The sequence below is a fragment of the Tupaia chinensis genome, unplaced genomic scaffold (genome assembly GCF_000334495.1).
Source record: "Tupaia chinensis unplaced genomic scaffold, TupChi_1.0 Scaffold000451_2, whole genome shotgun sequence".
NCBI lineage: Eukaryota > Metazoa > Chordata > Mammalia > Scandentia > Tupaiidae > Tupaia > Tupaia belangeri.
Window position 1 is genome coordinate 1,325,642 of NW_006159958.1, and position 19,058 is coordinate 1,344,699.

A 19,058-nucleotide genomic window follows, 5' to 3' on the forward strand; every position below is an offset into this window, starting at 1 on the left:
TAAAAAAAACCACAAAAAAAAAAAAAAAAAAAGATAAAGGAATTCTAAATATGATCAAATAACCCACAAGAAGACAACAAAAGAGAATCACAAAAGAACAAAAAATAAAATATCATCCTTCAACCCTAACATACCAATAATTACCTTTAGGTGGTGTGGTGGTTAAGGCACTAGACTCCCACACGGGCAACCACAGTTCAAGTCCCAGACCTGGCAGCTTGCTTTCTCACTTCCCTGTCCCCAGACTTTTGTCTCTGTCTCTCTCTGGTGAGCACATGTGCACTATAGCAAATTTTTATTATAATAATAATAAATATAATTAAATAACTATGTTTTTAATAATAATAACTTTCAAATGTAAAGGCTCCAAATATACCAATTAAGAGACAGAGACTCACAGAGTAGATACAACATTTTGATGCAAAAATATGCTATGTACAAGAAATTCATTTTATATGCAAAGATATATGTTGGTTTAATATAAATAGATACAGGTATAAAATGTATATATCAATTTACAAGAGAGGAAGAGATGGCTATAGTAATAATAGATGACATAAAACTCAGAGCAACAAAAATGATTAAAGATAAAGAGAGATTTACATAATGATAAAATCACCTACACACCAAGAAGACATAATAACTTAAATATGTACATATCAACCAATGGAGACTACAAATATGTAAAGCAAAAAAATGTCTAAATTGAAAAGAGAGGCAAAATTACAATTATAACAGCTAACTTCAATGCCCTAATTTTAGCAATCAATAGATATATTAGAAAGATAAAAGGTAAATTACAGAAGAAACAACACAATGAAACAATAGGCCCTAAGGGACATACAAAGAATAATTTACCCAACAAGCAATAGAACATAAATCTTTCTCAAGTGTCCATGGACAAGACAATTCTCAAAGACAGATCACATACTAAGCCATAAAACAAATCTCAACAAATTGAAAACATACTCCAAGAGAGTATGTTCTCTGACTATAATAAAGTCATACTAGAACTCAGTAACAAAATGACAACCGAAAAAAATCTCTAAACTGAGGAAATTAAATAGTATTACTAAATAAATTGGAAGAAAATGTTTCAAAGGAAAGAGCAAATTTCAAAGTCAAAAACTTTCAAGGACACTGAAAAGATACATCAGCAGGTGCTATGGTAGTTAGTCATGGGATCCCCACATGGCCAACCACGGAACGATCACTTTCAAGTCCAAACCTGGTGGCTTGCTTTCTCACTTTCCCTCTCTCTCTCTCTCTCTCTTTCTGTCTCTGGTGATCACACGTGCTCTATAATAAACTTAAATAATAACAATATATAAAATAAATATACATATATAAAGGATATATAGAAGGCCAGCCAATAGTATGGTGGTGCCTGGATCCCACATGGCTAACTGTACAATTTGAGTCCTGGACCCAGTGGCCTGGAAAACACAGCAGACAGATACGCATGCATGCCCAACATCATGAGGAGAATGGAGGAAGAGAGATTGCACCATGGACATCTCTGGGATGGGGTGGGGAGGCAGGAGGGTGGTCTTGTTCCCTCCCTTCTTCCCTCCTTCCCTTTTTCTTTCTCTCTTCGGCAAGTATACATGACCTCTAGTGAAATTAAAAATATCTATATGTGGAATTGAATAAAAATTTTTAAATAACATCAAGACCTATGTAAAAGCAGCAAAAGTATTGCTGACAGAAAGCTACAGCGCTAAATACTATGAAATGAGATCCTTTATATAGAAACGTTCTTAAATCAATCATCTGTTTCGACTTTGAGACACTACAAAAAGAACAAAGCGAATTAGTATACTAATAGCAGGATTAGAGAAAAGAATGGAGGGAGGGAGAAAGGCAGCAAGCAAGCAACAGACGAATATCTCACATGAACTGAAATGCAAAAATCTTCAGCAAAATATTAGCAAGTCAAAACCAGTCAAGTATTAAAAAAAAAAAAAACTGTTAAAAATAATGAAAAAATTGGAAGGGAAGAGAGATACCAAAAAAAACAGGAGGGGGGGAGAGATAAAGAAAAAGAAAAAAAGGAAAGTCATCCCATGTTCATGAATGAAAGGATACTACCAAAATGTCTCAGGACCAGCAGTTAGCGTAATGGCTATGTTGCTAGACTCCCATGAAGTTGACTGCAGTTCGAGTCCCGGACCCGGTGGCTTAAAACGGGCTGGGGCATGTGTGTGTGTGTGCCCAAGATCCCAAGAGGAGAATGGAGGAGAAGGGATTGCAGCGTGGCCATCCCCACTGCGGGGTGATTTCTCACTTTCTGCCTCTCTGTCTCTCTCTGTCTTTCTGGTGAGTTCATGCACCCTATAGCAAAAACCTCTCAAAAAAAAAAAAAAAAGTCTCTACTACTACAAGCAACCTACTGATGAATTGCAATTCCTTGTCCTAAGACTTCTCATTCAAATGAAGGATGACAGAATTTTACTTAATTTTTATTTTATAGCTTTAAGGTTTTTATCGTGAAAATCTTGATTCCTATTGAAATTAGCATAATTGTTAGTTTTATATTATTATAAAGAGTGATTTCAAAGTAATACAAATGATAAGACTGAGAAAAACACTTGAACATAATTTAAAAATTCTTAATGTTATGGATTTATTAATCCCTACAATTAGCCCAATATTGCTCAAATAGTGTGATATAAAAACACTTCAAATATCTCTTCTCTGTGGACTTATACAACAAACTTGACATATAGGTTGTTTTCTATTTTTAGAAATTTTTACTTTCTGTTTTCCAATTATAAAAAACATTTACATAGCTCTTAAATCGAAACCATAAAAGCAGTGCATTCAGAACATACAGCTCATCTCACCCCTGTACTCCATTCTCTTCTTACTCATATTTGTTCATTTTTTATTCAGTCTATTATTCTTTTTTCTTCCATATCTTTTCACTTTTCACTCCTTTCTTACCCAGAAGGTAGTATACTATGAATATTACTCTGCTCCTTGCTTTTATCAGGATAATAATACATTGTTTTTTCTTTTTTGCCATAGGGTGCATGTGCTCATCAGAGAGAGAGAAAAAGAGAGAGAAAGAGGGAAAGTGAGAGATCACCAGCCAGGGAGGATGGCCACACCATAATCTCTTCTTCTCCATTATCCCCTCAGGATTTGGGGCAAGAACGCCTATGTGCCCAGTATGACTTTCAAGCCACCAGGTCCAGGACTCAAACTGTAGCTGGCCATGTAGCTTTAACAGCCATCCACCTGCTGGCCCAAGGATAACAATATATATTTTAGATAACACCACAGCTGTGTACAGAGACCTTCCTTGTTCCTTTCATGGTACATAACCTCCCATTTTGGCGATTCTTGTCAACAGAATGATAAAGACACCCCTCCCCTGGCTATATTAACCATCTAACCTGTAGTAGTACTACTAGTATCAGTACTACTGTTAAGAGAGTTGGAAGATGTATTTAAAGTCCCAACTCAATTAACCTTAAGATATGTAGGTCATCTAGGTGAGCCTAATTTAATCAGCTGAGACCTGTAAAAGTCATTTTCTCTGACTGAAGGCAAAGACGGAGGTTAAAGATGTTTGAAGCAGAGGAAGATTCAAGACATAAGAAGTAATCTTGCTGCCAGCCAGAAAGAAAGCAGTTATACTATGAACTACCAATGAAGAAGTACAGCCTCAAAAGCTCAGAATGAACTGGAGCCAAAATTCAGCAACAAAATAGGGACTTCAGTCCTATAGCTGCACAGGGAAATGAGCTCTGCCGATCATCAGTGAGCCTGGAAGAGGACCTCAATCCTCATATCAGAATCACAGCCCCAGCCAGCACTATGAACAGAGGATCCAGTGACACCCAGCCCAGACTCCTAACCCATGAAAACTGTCAGGTTAATAGGCGTGGCCATCCCCACTGCGGGGTGATTTCTCACTTTCTGCCTCTCTGTCTCTGTCTTTCTGGTGAGTTCATGCACCCTATAGCAAAAACCTCTCAAAAAAAAAAAAAAAAGTCTCTACTACTACAAGCAACCTACTGATGAATTGCAATTCCTTGTCCTAAGACTTCTCATTCAAATGAAGGATGACAGAATTTTACTTAATTTTTATTTTATAGCTTTAAGGTTTTTATCGTGAAAATCTTGATTCCTATTGAAATTAGCATAATTGTTAGTTTTATATTATTATAAAGAGTGATTTCAAAGTAATACAAATGATAAGACTGAGAAAAACACTTGAACACAATTTAAAAATTCTTAATGTTATGGATTTATTAATCCCTACAATTAGCCCAATATTGCTCAAATAGTGTGATATAAAAACACTTCAAATATCTCTTCTCTGTGGACTTATACAACAAACTTGACATATAGGTTGTTTTCTATTTTTAGAAATTTTTACTTTCTGTTTTCCAATTATAAAAAACATTTACATAGCTCTTAAATCGAAACCATAAAAGCAGTGCATTCAGAACATACAGCTCATCTCACCCCTGTACTCCATTCTCTTCTTACTCATATTTGTTCATTTTTTATTCAGTCTATTATTCTTTTTTCTTCCATATCTTTTCACTTTTCACTCCTTTCTTACCCAGAAGGTAGTATACTATGAATATTACTCTGCTCCTTGCTTTTATCAGGATAATAATACATTGTTTTTTCTTTTTTGCCATAGGGTGCATGTGCTCATCAGAGAGAGAGAAAAAGAGAGAGAAAGAGGGAAAGTGAGAGATCACCAGCCAGGGAGGATGGCCACACCATAATCTCTTCTTCTCCATTATCCCCTCAGGATTTGGGGCAAGAACGCCTATGTGCCCAGTATGACTTTCAAGCCACCAGGTCCAGGACTCAAACTGTAGCTGGCCATGTAGCTTTAACAGCCATCCACCTGCTGGCCCAAGGATAACAATATATATTTTAGATAACACCACAGCTGTGTACAGAGACCTTCCTTGTTCCTTTCATGGTACATAACCTCCCATTTTGGCGATTCTTGTCAACAGAATGATAAAGACACCCCTCCCCTGGCTATATTAACCATCTAACCTGTAGTAGTACTACTAGTATCAGTACTACTGTTAAGAGAGTTGGAAGATGTATTTAAAGTCCCAACTCAATTAACCTTAAGATATGTAGGTCATCTAGGTGAGCCTAATTTAATCAGCTGAGACCTGTAAAAGTCATTTTCTCTGACTGAAGGCAAAGACGGAGGTTAAAGATGTTTGAAGCAGAGGAAGATTCAAGACATAAGAAGTAATCTTGCTGCCAGCCAGAAAGAAAGCAGTTATACTATGAACTACCAATGAAGAAGTACAGCCTCAAAAGCTCAGAATGAACTGGAGCCAAAATTCAGCAACAAAATAGGGACTTCAGTCCTATAGCTGCACAGGGAAATGAGCTCTGCCGATCATCAGTGAGCCTGGAAGAGGACCTCAATCCTCATATCAGAATCACAGCCCCAGCCAGCACTATGAACAGAGGATCCAGTGACACCCAGCCCAGACTCCTAACCCATGAAAACTGTCAGGTTAATAGATGGCCATTGTCATAAACTATTTTGTTTGTGGTAATTTGCAATGGCAGGAATGGAAAATTAAGCAAGAATCATTAGAATTCTCCAGCCAGTGTCTCCCTGATGGATATGAAGGTAATTTATGGTATTTAGCAATAACAAATAATGCCTCTTCACCGACAACATGTGGCATGGTGGTTAAGGCACTGGACTCCCCCATGGCTGAGTCCTGGACCTGGCAGCTTGAAAACCATGCCAGGCACCTGTGCAGGAGGGCCCAAAATCCCAAGAGGAGAATGGAAAAGACTGCAGCATGGCCATCCCCCCAGGGATGTCCAGCTTCACTCTCCCTCTCTCTGTCTCTCTCTGATGAGCGCATATGCCCTATGGCAAAAATAAATAAATAAAAATAACACTTCATGTGTCATTTCACTTCTTTGCTAATACATCTTTGAACACAATATCCTAGAAGTGAGATGGCTGTGTCAGAGGGTCAATAAATAAGTAGCTTGTCTAGATACTGCCTTGTCATCACAGGAATTACAATATTTGGATCCCCACCAACAATGTGTAAGATTCCCTACCAGTTTTTTCAGTCTCACCAAGAGAATACATTGTAAAGCACTGCCTATTTTTAAGTGAGACGTGTTACATCAGTGTAGTTTTAATTTGCATTTCCCTTATAATGAAGAATATTTGCATTCACTCGTAGGTTTAAGAGTCATCTGCATTTCTTTTTCCATGAATTGACTGTTCATGACTGTTACCTCCGTTTCTGTGAGTTTTAGTTTCTGTGATTCTGTGCTCCATGTCAGAGACTTCCCTCAAATACCTGGTGATTCTTGGTTGTCCATCAGATGGCTCCCAACTCAGAGTAATTTAATTTATACTTTTTTGACATTATAATGGCTTTATCAGGATATAACCCCATCGTAAGTCAACTGAACTTACAAGTTTTTGACTTTACAATGGGCTTATCAGGATATTAAACGTATTTCTGACTTACATTTTCAACTTACAATGGGTTTATCAGCACATGACTCCATGGTAACGTCGAGGGGCATCTGTATTTTTAAATGAACCACTGGTATGTGGTGAGAAGCTCATGCGTAGGATAGGCCTTATGATGGATGGCTCCACTGCTGGGACAAGTTTTCACTGGCTGCAGTAGGGGACACCAAACATCAGTCCCTATGGGGCTTTTATCAGGAATTAGTCAGCTTTTCTAACAGGACTCTCCAAACTCTGGCCAGTAAATAAGGCAGGCTACCAACAATCTGCAAGTGAAGTGCAAGAAGGGGGTCAAGGCCCTCACCCTTCAGAATGAGCTGACTTTCATTTGATCGTCTGATTTTCCACAAGGCACCCATGCCCCTCTTGACAGTGTCTGGAACTCACACATCTGCACCCTTTCTAGCTCACACTATATAAAATACATTTCAAGTCTCCTGTTTCAGTGAAAGAGAGGGAGTTCCCTGGATGTTTGGGGGTAGGGGATGATCAAATCTACATGCCTACTTCCCATCATCTTCTTATCTTGAAGCTGGTGTCTCCCTCTCACCACTGCCTTCAGAGGCACCTGATATTAACGATTCCCAACCACTCCAGTAACCAAGTCTCAAAATGGCCTTTCCTCTTACAGACAAGCGATCTCAGCCATGTCCATTCTGATAAATTAGTGAACATTGATCTGTCAGCTTTCCAGGTTCCAAAACACAAAGAAAAGGCAGCAGCGTTCATTTGCTGTAGTCATCTTGCCTTTTGCCTTTACCCTTGCCCTTGCTGCGGTTGTCCTTATTCGAGAACAGGATCCTAGAGAGCATGTGCAACCAGAAGGTGGACGCTATGATAGCCTTTCTTCCTTTTGGAAATCCGTGGCACTCTGCAAGTGAGGTCTCCTGGACTTACGCTCCATCCTTTGTATTGTTTTCACATGAATTTCCCGTGTCCTTCTCATCAGCTTTGTACAGTTCAACATGTTCTTTCATACTGCCTTTCAAAGCACCAATGCCATCCCTCGCAGAGGTCATTCTCTCTGAGTTCTGTACACTTCCAAAAAACTGCCCATCTATAAGTCTTCATTATGTGCTCGTTAAAAGTCTTTTCTGCCTCTTCCATTAGTTCTGCCTCAATAAGATCCACCTGGTCTTTCTGTTCTGTGTCCCCCTAAATGGACCAGGGCAAATCTCTACCACTCATGACTTCTTCACCTACTCAACAGCTGAGCAAGACAGGTGTGCAAAGCAGGTGGGAAGAATAGTTCTTCTCTTCATGAGCTGTAAGATGGGATGGTCTTCCCATACAGACTGGAGCAGATTGGCCCACCAACCGTTTCAGTCCAGCTTCAGATCTCCTGGGAACAGGACTGTGGGCCCCAACCACAGGATGCAAAAAACACCTGCATTTTGGATGCAACAAAAGCCTTGAGGTCTAATATTCACCCCAAATTTAGAGGCCCCCAAAGAGGGGGGTCTCTCTGATACATGGAGCCTGCCTGTATCTCTCCCACAAGACTAAGCTCAACTGCCCGGCCCCCTCTCTGCACTTACCCTGCTCCTTGTGTTGCTCCAGGGAGTGAGCAGTGTGGACATCAGGATTAGGGACATGCCTTCAGGCCACCTTCTTCCCGCCCACTGAGAAAGTTCTTAAATACTCATTCAAAAACGCGGAAGTCACAGCAATCCATAGGAATTGGAGGACCACTTGTGTCATGCCCAGGTTCTGAAGGTCTAAGTGGTTTAGCTCCCTGCAGTTAGAGTTTCTAGAGGTGGGGTTACAGGGAGTATTTTAGGCAGGGTGATCAGAATGGCACTCAGAGGAAGTAGCCTTTGAACAGAGAGATCTGAAGACCTAAGAAACGAGTCATGCAAATGTCAAGGGTAGAGATCAGGGGCACAGGGAATAGCACCTGAGAAAAGCCTTGACGTGAGTTCAGTAGGTTCTGTGTGCTCAAAAGGTAACAAGAGGGGCGGGCAGGTGGTGTGGTGGTTAGGGACACTGGATTTCCTCATGGTTGACAGCGGTTCAAGTCCCAGACCTGGCTGCTTGCTTTCTCACTTTCTCTCTCTCACTCTCTCTCTCTCTCTCTTCTCTATGTGTCCCTTTCTGGTCAAATAAATAAATAAATAAAGTTAAATAAAATAATCCTTAAAAACAAAAAAAAGGCAATAAGAAAAACTATGTCTGGAATAGTGAGCACAAAGACGATCAGGGTCAAGAGGTTGGCAGTGAATAGATAAGGTAGGGCAAAGGAGGTCAGGAAGAAGACGAGGGTGTTATGTGAGCATGGCTGAAGTTACTGGAAGAGCCTAAGCAGGGAAGAAACTAAGATCATCATGGCATATAAATACTCTGGGGCTATCAGGGAACCAGACTGCACGGGCAAGAAATAATGTAAGAACATCTGTTGAAAAACTGTAGTAGTTGTTCTTGCGAAAAATTACAGTAGACGCAAGGACAGATCCAAAGCAGCAAAGCCCTAGGATTAGGGTTAGGAATTTTAAAAGAGAAAAAAGCAGCGAAGCCCATGGTGAAGCCATTAAAAAGAAATTGATAATAGACTTCTTGGCTGGCCCCGAAGTCTAGTGGTTAGGGAGCCACCTTACACATTGCCAATGGCAGATCTAGTCTCAGCCTAAAAGACATGCCAGGCACATGAGCATGCGTGCTCTAGGTCCCAATAGGACGGGTAAGTGGAGAAGGAGAAGAGATGGTGGCATGACCATGCCCCACTGGGGGATGCTTTCTCCCTTTCTCTGACAATTAAAACAAACAAAAAAAAAAAACAAAAAAAAAAAAAGGAAAAGAAAAAATTATTCTCTGGCCATAATGATCTAAAATTCAGTCTTCCATCTAAAACAGCCAATAAAGAGACAATGTATATGGAACACCAGTTTCCGAGGTACTGGGTGCAAAACAATGAAGGACAGTAATCCCAGAGAAATGAGAAACAAATGAGGCTTCTTAGCAATTTCCAGATACCTTTGAATTGGAAAGAATTATCTGCAATGCAATGAGATGCTAAAAGGTAAATATCATGAAAAAATCTAACAGAATCCCATAAATACATTCCAATAGACAAATATATATGATTAAAATCATACGCTCATGAACTCATATTTTTTTAAAGAATTATTTTATTTAACTTTACTTATTTTTTGGGATCATGCTCACTTGAAAGAGTGGCATATTCAAATTTCTTTTTCAAAACAGTTTTTTTTTTTTTTTTGAGAGGTTTTTGCTATAGGGCATGTGTGCTCGCCAGAAAGACAGAGAGAGACAGAGGGACAGAAAGTGAGAAATCAACCCCCAGGGGGAATGGCCATCCCTTCTCCTCCATTCTCCTCTCAGGATCTTAGGCACACACGCACACGTGCCCTGTGTGAGTTTTAGCCACCGGGTCTGGGGCTTGAACTGCGGTTGACTACATGGGAGTTCAGTGACATAGCCATTACGCTAACTGCTGGTCCCAGTTATTTATTTTTTTAATTTGACCAGACAGGGACAGAGTGAGAGTGAGAGTGACAGTGAGAGTAAGAGAGGAAGTAAGAGAGGGAGAGGGAGAAGGAGAGGGAGAGAGAGAGAGAGAGAGAGAGAGAGAGAGAGAAAGAGAAAGTCACCAGATCCAGGACCTGAACCACAGTCGGCCATTGTGGGAGTCCTGCGCACTTAACCACCGTGCCACCTGCTGGCCCTGTCATACTTGTATTTTAAACTACCTACATAAGACATTTTTAAAGATAAAACAAATAAAATCACATTAGAAATCAGTGTAGCAGATAAACATTTGCAATTGATTTGATGATGCAGATACTAAGTCTGAGCCAATTAAGAAGGTTAACTCCCTTACCGCCAAAAGAATTTCCTTCTTCTCATTAGTAGGCCTGTATTACAAAAATAACAGTACTCAATTGGCAGTTTTTTTCCCCTAACTTGCGAGACGGTATAGGCACCCATTGGATAGAGATGGGGGGTAGTGAGAAAATACTCCCCATGGAGAATGGTCATGACACAAGCCCTTCTCCATTTCTCCATCCTGTTAGATGTGGGGCACAGATACACAAGTACCTAGTGTGTTTCTCAAGCTACCGGGTCCAAGACTCGAACGGCACCGCTGGCCCTGTAGGATCCAACCACCTTAATCACGCCACAAACCGGCTCATTACTGGTACTTTCACTTGTATCAATAAAAAATATGTAAAATATATTTCCTCTTTTGCTGTGTGTCATCCCCAATTTTGCCTCTCTGCCCAGCCCACACATAAAATATTTATTCTCTGGCTGCTTATAAGGAAAAGTTCGCCGATCCTAATCTAAACAGCCCTTAGTCCAGGCTTTGCTGAGTATTCTAGAACAAGTCTAGGAATAGACATTAACCCAGCTTTTCAGAGACCCTCTGGGCATCAATGGAGCACAGAACAGACCATTCAGAAGGAAATAATGAGAAAGCATCAGAGTGTGAAGGGAACTAGAGGACCATCCAGGGCACAACTCCTTTCAAGGGAAGCAACTGAAACCCAAAAAGTGAGAAATCTTCCCTCCTAGGCCCAGCCTCTAAACTCCTCCTCCCTGGTCTACTCTTCCTCCTCCTACTTCAACAAGCTGCTCTTCCCTGGCCTTCAGCTACTCATTCCAGAATCTCCCAATAATAAAAAATATATTCCAGACTACCAATGCACAAAAGACTCCCAAGGGTACACACCAGAACCAAATTTAACACCCTGCCTCGGGCTGCCCTCAAGTCTAGGAAACGCCAGGCATCTCCCACCTCGCTTCAGTTTCGAAAACCATCTCTGGATCCTCAATGCGTCCAAGCTGAGACTATCAGTGAAATATCAAACTCTTGAAAATATGTAGAAAAAAAATCTCAATACCAGGTACATAAAGGCCAAGAAATACACTATTAAATGTATACTGATTTTTTTTTTTTTTTAAAGAGGGGGGCAGCAGGTAGTGTGGTGGTTAAGGTGCTGGACTTCCACATGACCGACCGCAGTTCAAGCCCCAGATCCAGGAGCTTAAAAATCAGACCAGGCACATGTGCATGTGTCCCCAATATCCTGAAAGGAGAATGGAGGATGGGAAATTATACTGTGACCATATTTGACCCCCAACCCACCCCCTTCTTCCCCCCGCAGGGTGATTTCTCACTTTCTCTGTCTCTGGCAAAGGCGCAGACCCTAGGGCCAAAACCTGAAGAAAAATAAAAGAGAAAAGAAAAAAAACAGGCCGCTAATAAAAGGGGTACCAAACTGAATTTACTGGTAGAAAATACCAGAAAAAAAAATCTTACCTTGCTTGGCAGCAGAGCAGCAGCATCTCGCGGTTATGAATCAAAACATACAGAAGAACCAGGAAGGCTTTTGCTCTAGTGGAAGTTGAAGGGCTGTCAAGTAAACGGATAATTGTGGAGACAAAATCCTGTGGAAGACATTTTTAAAGTTTTTCTGAGAAAATGAGAAAAATAAATGGGGCTGTCCCAACTCTCTGAGTAAATAAATTCTAATCAACAAACAGCAGGAAGTAAAATAATATCTATTATTTTTGCTTCTTTTTTTGAGAGATTTTTGCTATAGGATGCGTGCACTAGAAAGATAGAAAGACAGAGAGAGACAGAGAGACAGAAAGCAAGAAATCACCCCCCAGGGGGGGATGGCCACACTGCAGTCACTTCTCCTCTATTCTCTCAGGATTTGGGCACACATGCACATGCGCCCTTTATGAATTTTAAGCCACCAGGTCTGGGACTCGAACCATGGTTGAGTATATGGTAGTCCAGTGACAAAAGCATTACTCCATCTGCAGGTCCCTATTTTTGCAGTCTTAGTTTGTGCCAGAGCCATGGATAGTTTTTAATATGTATTATAGCATTTAAGCCTAAAAATTGGTTTCAAAAAGTGCACAATAGGACCAGCAGTTGGTGTAATGGCTATGTCACTGAACTCCCATGTAGTCGACCACGGTTCGAGTCCCAGACCTGGTGGCTTAAATTCATGCTGGGTACATGTGAATGCATGCCCAAGATCCCAAGAGGAGGATGGAGGAGAAGGAACTGCAGCATAGCCATTCCCCCGGGGGGTGGTTTCTTGCTTTCTGTCTGTCTTTCTGGACGCCCCCAAAAAAAAAAAAAAAAAAAAAAAAACCTCTCAAAAAAAAAAAAAGAAAAAAAATGAAGTGCACAATATTTTTAAAAAGGAGAAAAATTCATCTTGAGAAGTTAAGCAATTTGCTCAAACTTACAAAGTTGATTTCAAATCTATACCAGTCAAGTAACAAAGCCTGCCTCTTGGTTCAATCACCCAAACAGAAGTGGAGTGATAAATAAATCAACTGGCAGTAACAGCTGATGAATCTCCGAGCAGACTTCCATAGATAGAGATGAGATCTCGAATTCATGCAACTGATATATTAAGTGAAAGCAATACCCAAAGCATGACACAAACAAAAGATCTATCAACCTAAAATATTCATAATTAAATCAAACGCATAATACAACACAAAGGAATGAGTGTTGACAAGTAAGAACATTATTTTCACTATTTTTTAGAAATTTTGCCAGAGGGTACATACACCCACAAAAGAGAGACAGAAGGGGGGACTGAGAAAGCACTTCTCGGCTCCCATGAGAATGGTCATGCCACAATCTCTCTGCATCCATCCCTCCCTCCTTTTCAGATTTTGGGCATACACGCATGCTCCTCTCTCAGGATTTTTGGGCACACAAGCCCAGCATGTTTCTCAAGACCTCAGATCCAGGACTCAAACCTCACCGTTGGTCATATGGGATCCAGTTACCTTAACCTCCACCTCACTTGCTGGCCCTATTTCCACTTTTAACACACAGGCTCTATATCATTTCAGGTATCCTATCAATATTCAAATAAGAAGTGTACATGCATGCACACAGGCACACTTAATGAATGTAAGTACCCAAATACATACTGAGTCGTCAGAAAAGTCATGACACGTGTTTTTCTACGCAAAAATGTGTCATGACTTTTCAGACAAGCCAACAGAATCATTTTGTTAGCAAGATGCTACAGAAAGCAGGAATACGGGTTTTCAGGAGTCCTTAACAGAGGCAAGCACCTAGCAGCAACATTTAGTATACAAGACAGACTTAAGAAACTTGTTTTTTATTGGTTGGTTGGTTGGCTGGTTGGTTGGTTGGTTGGGTTGTTTGTTTTATTTTTGCATCTGTTCTTTGGGGCACACCATGCTATTTTTAAACTGGGTGATATATTTCAGCTAGGAAAAACTTACACTCATGAATATGCTCCTATTTAAGGATATATATATATAAGCATCAGCCTCACCTAGTTCCTGAACCAAACTGTCAAAGCCAAACCATCACTTGGCCTGAAACAGACTCCATGTTGAGGTTCTTGAGTAGGTATTTCCATCACCTACACGAAGGCTAGACCCACATGGCTGACGACAGTTTAAGTCCCAGTCCTTGAGGCATGAGCCTCATTTAGGGGTGCTTTCTCCCTTTCCTTCCGCCGTTCTCTGTCTCTCTCTGGTGAATGCACACACCCTCTGACAATTAATTTCAAAAAAAAGTCCATTTCTCCAAAATCTATTCCTAATTCTAGTTTTTATTCTATCCTCAAAGTACTACAATCACAAATCACACCAACACATCTCCAAGACATAGACACATACATAATAGCATGCCATTCCAATTTCTACTAGCCATAGACTGAAGAACTGTTCCAGATTGTAGAAGACTACAGAGACATAACTGAGTACAACCCGAGACCTGGGAGTTTTGTTTCCCAGGAAGGACATTACTGGAAACACTGGCAAAATCTAAATGCGGCCTGTAGATTTGTTAACAACTGATCAATGTTAACTTCTTGAATTGAAATCAATCACTTGTTTTTGAGGAATATTCATGGAAGTGATTAGAGGCAAAAGCACATCAGCATCAGTCAAGAACAAAGTCAAAGGGTCAGAAAATATATACATACATTAAGAGATAAAGACACACAGTGAGAGGAATGATAGAGTAGAACCTTAACATTTGGTGAGTGTGGGTAAAGAGTACTGCAACCCTTTGTACAACACATCAGATTAAACTAAGTACCCACTCTAACATGACACTCCTATGATAAAATGCATCAATCTTATAGCCAAACTCAGAAACTGAGCACCTTCCTCGACTTGTCCTCCCTCCTTCCCATGTCTAATTAATCCCCCAAGTTCTGTGAGAATGAAACCCCGACTAGCGCTGTCTTATTTAGGGACATCATATCTTTCCTGAATTCCTACAAGGTTTTATCTAATCTTTCTATCTATTCTATAGCACCAAATATGAAAATGTTACTAACCTATGAAATATTCTCAATAATTAGCACAACTATTACAACCACTGAGATGAAGACAAAACTTCTCGTGGCATATGAAGTGCTTCATAATCTGGCTTTTTTTTCTTTCTTTCTTTTTTTGTAAGGTTTTTGCCATAGGGTATGTGTTCCCCAGAGAGAGGGAAAGTAAGCAATCACTACCCAAAGGGGATAGCACACTGCAATTCCTTCTCCTCCATTCTCCTTTGGGGATTTTGGGCACACACCCACACATACCCAGCATGATTTTTTATTTTTTATTTTTTTAAGAGAAGTTTTTTTTTTTTTATCTATAGAGTACATGCATTTGCCAGAGGGACAGAAATTGGGAAATCACCCCCTGGGCAGATGGCCACCCCACAATCCCTCCTCCTCCATTCTCCTCTTTGGATCTTGGACATGCACGCACACACATGCACTAGAGTTTTTTTTTTTTTATCTATAGAGTACATGCATTTGCCAGAGGGACAGAAATTGGGAAATCACCCCCTGGGCAGATGGGCACCCCACAATCCCTCCTCCTCCCTTCTTCTCTTTGGAAAAAATGCACGCACACACATGGCCTAGAGTTTTTTTTTTTTTTTTTTGGAGAGGTTTTTGCTATAGGGTACATGTGCTCGCTAGACAGATAGAGACAGAAAGCGAGAAATCACTCCCCAGAGGGGATGGCCACACCGCAATCCCTTCTTCGTTCTCCTCTCAAAATCTTGGGCACACACGCACATGCACCTAGCGTGAGTTTTAAGCCACTGGGTCCGGGATGCGAACCGCAGTTGACTACATGGGAGTCCAGCGACATAGCCATTATACTAACTGCTGGTCCCTCACACGCACTGGAGTTTGAAGTGGCCAAGTCCAGAACTCAAACCACAGTCAACTACATGGGAATCCAGCAATGTAACCATTACGCGATCCACCCAGCATGATTTTTTAAGTTGCAGGGTCCAGTCCTCGAACTGAAGTTGGCCATGTGGGAGTTCAGCACCTTAACCACCATATCACCTACTGGGCCCCATGATCTGATTTTTTATCATCTTTCCAAAATCACTTATCATATCATCATTCCTCTATATACCCTCAACACTCACCATGAGGAAATAAACCAAGAAAGATGAGAATATTGGATGTAAGAAGGAAATAAAGAGAAGCCAAGGGTGATCCCAAATTAACAGCTTTAACCAGGGGAAGCCTAGTCATGTCAGAGCTGGTCAGAGACTCGAGGAGAGATCTCGTTAAGAAAAAAAAAAAAAAGCTGACAGAACACCTGATACATCTCTAAAAGAAAAAAAAAAAAACCCTAATATGGAAAGGCAAAGAAACTACAGTAGATAAGACAACTAGAGGAAGTATTGAAGAATTATAAAATAATGTTAAAGATTTAAAAAGTGATGAAAACCAAGTGTTACTGATAAAATTATAGACATACAAAGCAAGCAAAAAAATAGAGACCTTAGAAATACAGTCAACTAGTTTATGACAAAGGTAAAAAAAAAATATTTTGGAAAGACAAAAGTCTTTTCAACAAATGATGCTGGAACATCTAAATATCCATATACAAAAATACATATATAAATAACTTTAATTCCTACCTTGTGCCATATGCAAAATTAACCCAAATGGATTAAATAATTAAATGTAAAGTATAAAATTACAACACTCTTAAACAGAGGAGAAAAATTTTCATGAACTTAAGTTGAGAAGCATTCTTAGACATGATACTAAAGGTATAATCCATAAAAGAAAAATAATCAATGGGAAAAATGGCTCATTGGGGGCCCAGCTTGTGGCGTGGGGTTTAAAGTGGCTGGGTCCCACATGACGGACTGCGTAGTTTGAGTTTCAGGCCTGGTGGCTTGAAAATCACGTGTGTGCCTGCCTAAAATCTAAAGAGGAGACCGGAGAAGGGGGTGCAGTATGGCCATCCCCCATTAGGAGGTGCTTTCTCACTTGCCCTCTCTTTGTCTCTCTGCCTTTGTCTTCTCCAGTGAGTGCATGCGCCCCCTAGCAAAACTAAAATAAATAAATAAATAAATAAACTAACTGGTTGAAATGAAAGTTCTCCTCCACGAAGCATACTGTAAGAAAAGTCAACCTATATAGTAGAAGAAAATATATGTATCCAGAATATATGAAGAACACTCAAAACTCAATATTAAGAAAAAAAATTTATAAATGGACAAAATGTATAAACAGTCATTTCACCAAAGAAGATATATATTGGGTCATTGGAAAAGTCATGACATATTTTCTCATATTTTTCTAAGCAAAAATGGATCATGATTTTTCCAACAACCCAGCACATATCAAATGAATATGTGGAAGGACACTCAGTATTATAATCATTATAGTAATGGAAATTAAGAGCACAATGAGATATCACTGTACACTTATGAGAATGACTAACATTAAAGAAAAGTGAGTATGCAGAGCAACTAGAATTTTTCGTATATTGTTGGTGGGAATGCAAAATGGTACCGATACTCTGGAAAACAGCTTGGCAGTTTCATAAAAGTGCTAAATACATAACTACCATTTATGCTTCAGTCAACCCACTCCTAATTATTTATTCTAATAAAATGAAAACTTATGTTTACAGAAAAACTACCATACAAAAGTTGACAACAACATTTACTCGTAATAATCAAAAGCCAGGAAAAAATCCACATGTCTTTTAATGGGTACACAGATAAACTGTGGTACATCTATGTCATGGACTACTACTCAGCACTAATGAAGGAGTGATACACACAACAACAGGGATGAATATCAACTGTATTACGTTAAGTGGAAGAAACCAGTCTGAAAAGATCATGTACAAGTGACCCATCATATGACATATGGGAAATGTAAAGGCAGAGAAGATATCAATGATTGTCAGGGACCGAGGTAGAAGGCAGTTTGCCTAAAGGGAGCAGCATAATTATAATAACATGAGGAAGACACTGGAATTGTTTTATATGCTTCTTGTACTAATAATGACATGCATCTATGTTTCTGTTAATCCTCTAGTATTTCACACACACACACACACACACACACACAAATAGTGAACTGCATTGTATATAAACCTGAAAAGCAACAGTAGAAAGTATTACATATATATACTAATTATCAGGCAAATTCAAGCAAAAAACAAAGCAAGAGTGTGCTTCTGGTATATAAGAAATTACATAATTCTATCTGATAGACAATGTAGAATTTAGGCCAAAAATTAGTAAACAAGACAAAGAGCACTTAATATGCTAAAAACTATCTTTCACAATGTACTTAACAGCAATAAACACAGCAAAGAATGCTATGGCCTTAAATAGCATAGCAACCACTTTCGTTTTCAAAAATGAAAACTATAAGAGATTCAAGCAGCAATAGAATATTTTATTACACCACTCTCAGTCTAAGACTGTTAAAAGAACAAAAATAAGTAAGCGTACAGCAAGATTAGATGTTATGACTATATAAAACCTTTACACTCAAATAACAGAAAGTATACCTTTTCTCAACCTAACATGAAATGTTTAAGTTGACTAAAACATGCCTTAATATAGTTCATAAAGTGGAAAACAATAATTTTTGTAATCGCAATGAGATAGAAATAGAAAACTTTTCAGGATCAGCAGATGACACAATGGTTACATCACTGAACTCCCACATAGTCAACTGTGGTTCAAGTCCCAGAACCAGCACACCAGGCACATGTGCGTGCGTGCCCAAAATCCCAAGAGGAGAACAGAGGAGAAAGGATTGTGACATGGTCATCCTCTTTGAGGAGTGACTTCTCACTTTCTGTCTCTCTGTTTCTCTGTCTCTCCACTGAGCACATTCCCCCTGTAGCAAAAAAATAAATAAATAAATAAAATAAAATAAAATAAAAACCTCTCTACAAAAAAAAAAAAAAAGGAAAGGAAAGGAAAAGTACAAGCATAAATTATCAGAAACTATAGCATACAGGGACCAGCAGTTAACGTAATGGCTATGTCGCTGGACTCTCACGTAGTTGACCGCGGTTCACATCCTCAACCTGGTGGCTTAAACTCACGCTGGACACGTGTGTGTGCGCGCCCAAGATCCCGAGAGGAGAATGGAGGAGAAGGAACTGCGGCGTGGCCATCCCCCCTGGGGAGTGATTTCTCACTTTCTGTCTGTCTGTCTCTGTCTGTCTGGCGATCGCACGCGCCCTATAGCAAAAACCTCTCCAAATAAAGAAAAAAAAA

General features: G+C 39.7%; 1 protein-coding gene across 2 annotated transcripts in view; it reads right to left on the bottom strand.

Annotated features, from left to right (window-relative positions):
- ULK4 (unc-51 like kinase 4) overlaps positions 1-19,058 on the bottom strand; it is a 685,490-nt gene that overhangs the window by 500,150 nt on the left and 166,282 nt on the right. For both annotated transcript variants that reach the window (XM_027774534.1, XM_006155390.3), the window contains one exon: positions 11,793-11,920. In XM_027774534.1, coding sequence (XP_027630335.1) covers positions 11,793-11,920 — 128 coding nt within the window. The remainder of the gene's footprint in view (positions 1-11,792; positions 11,921-19,058) is intronic.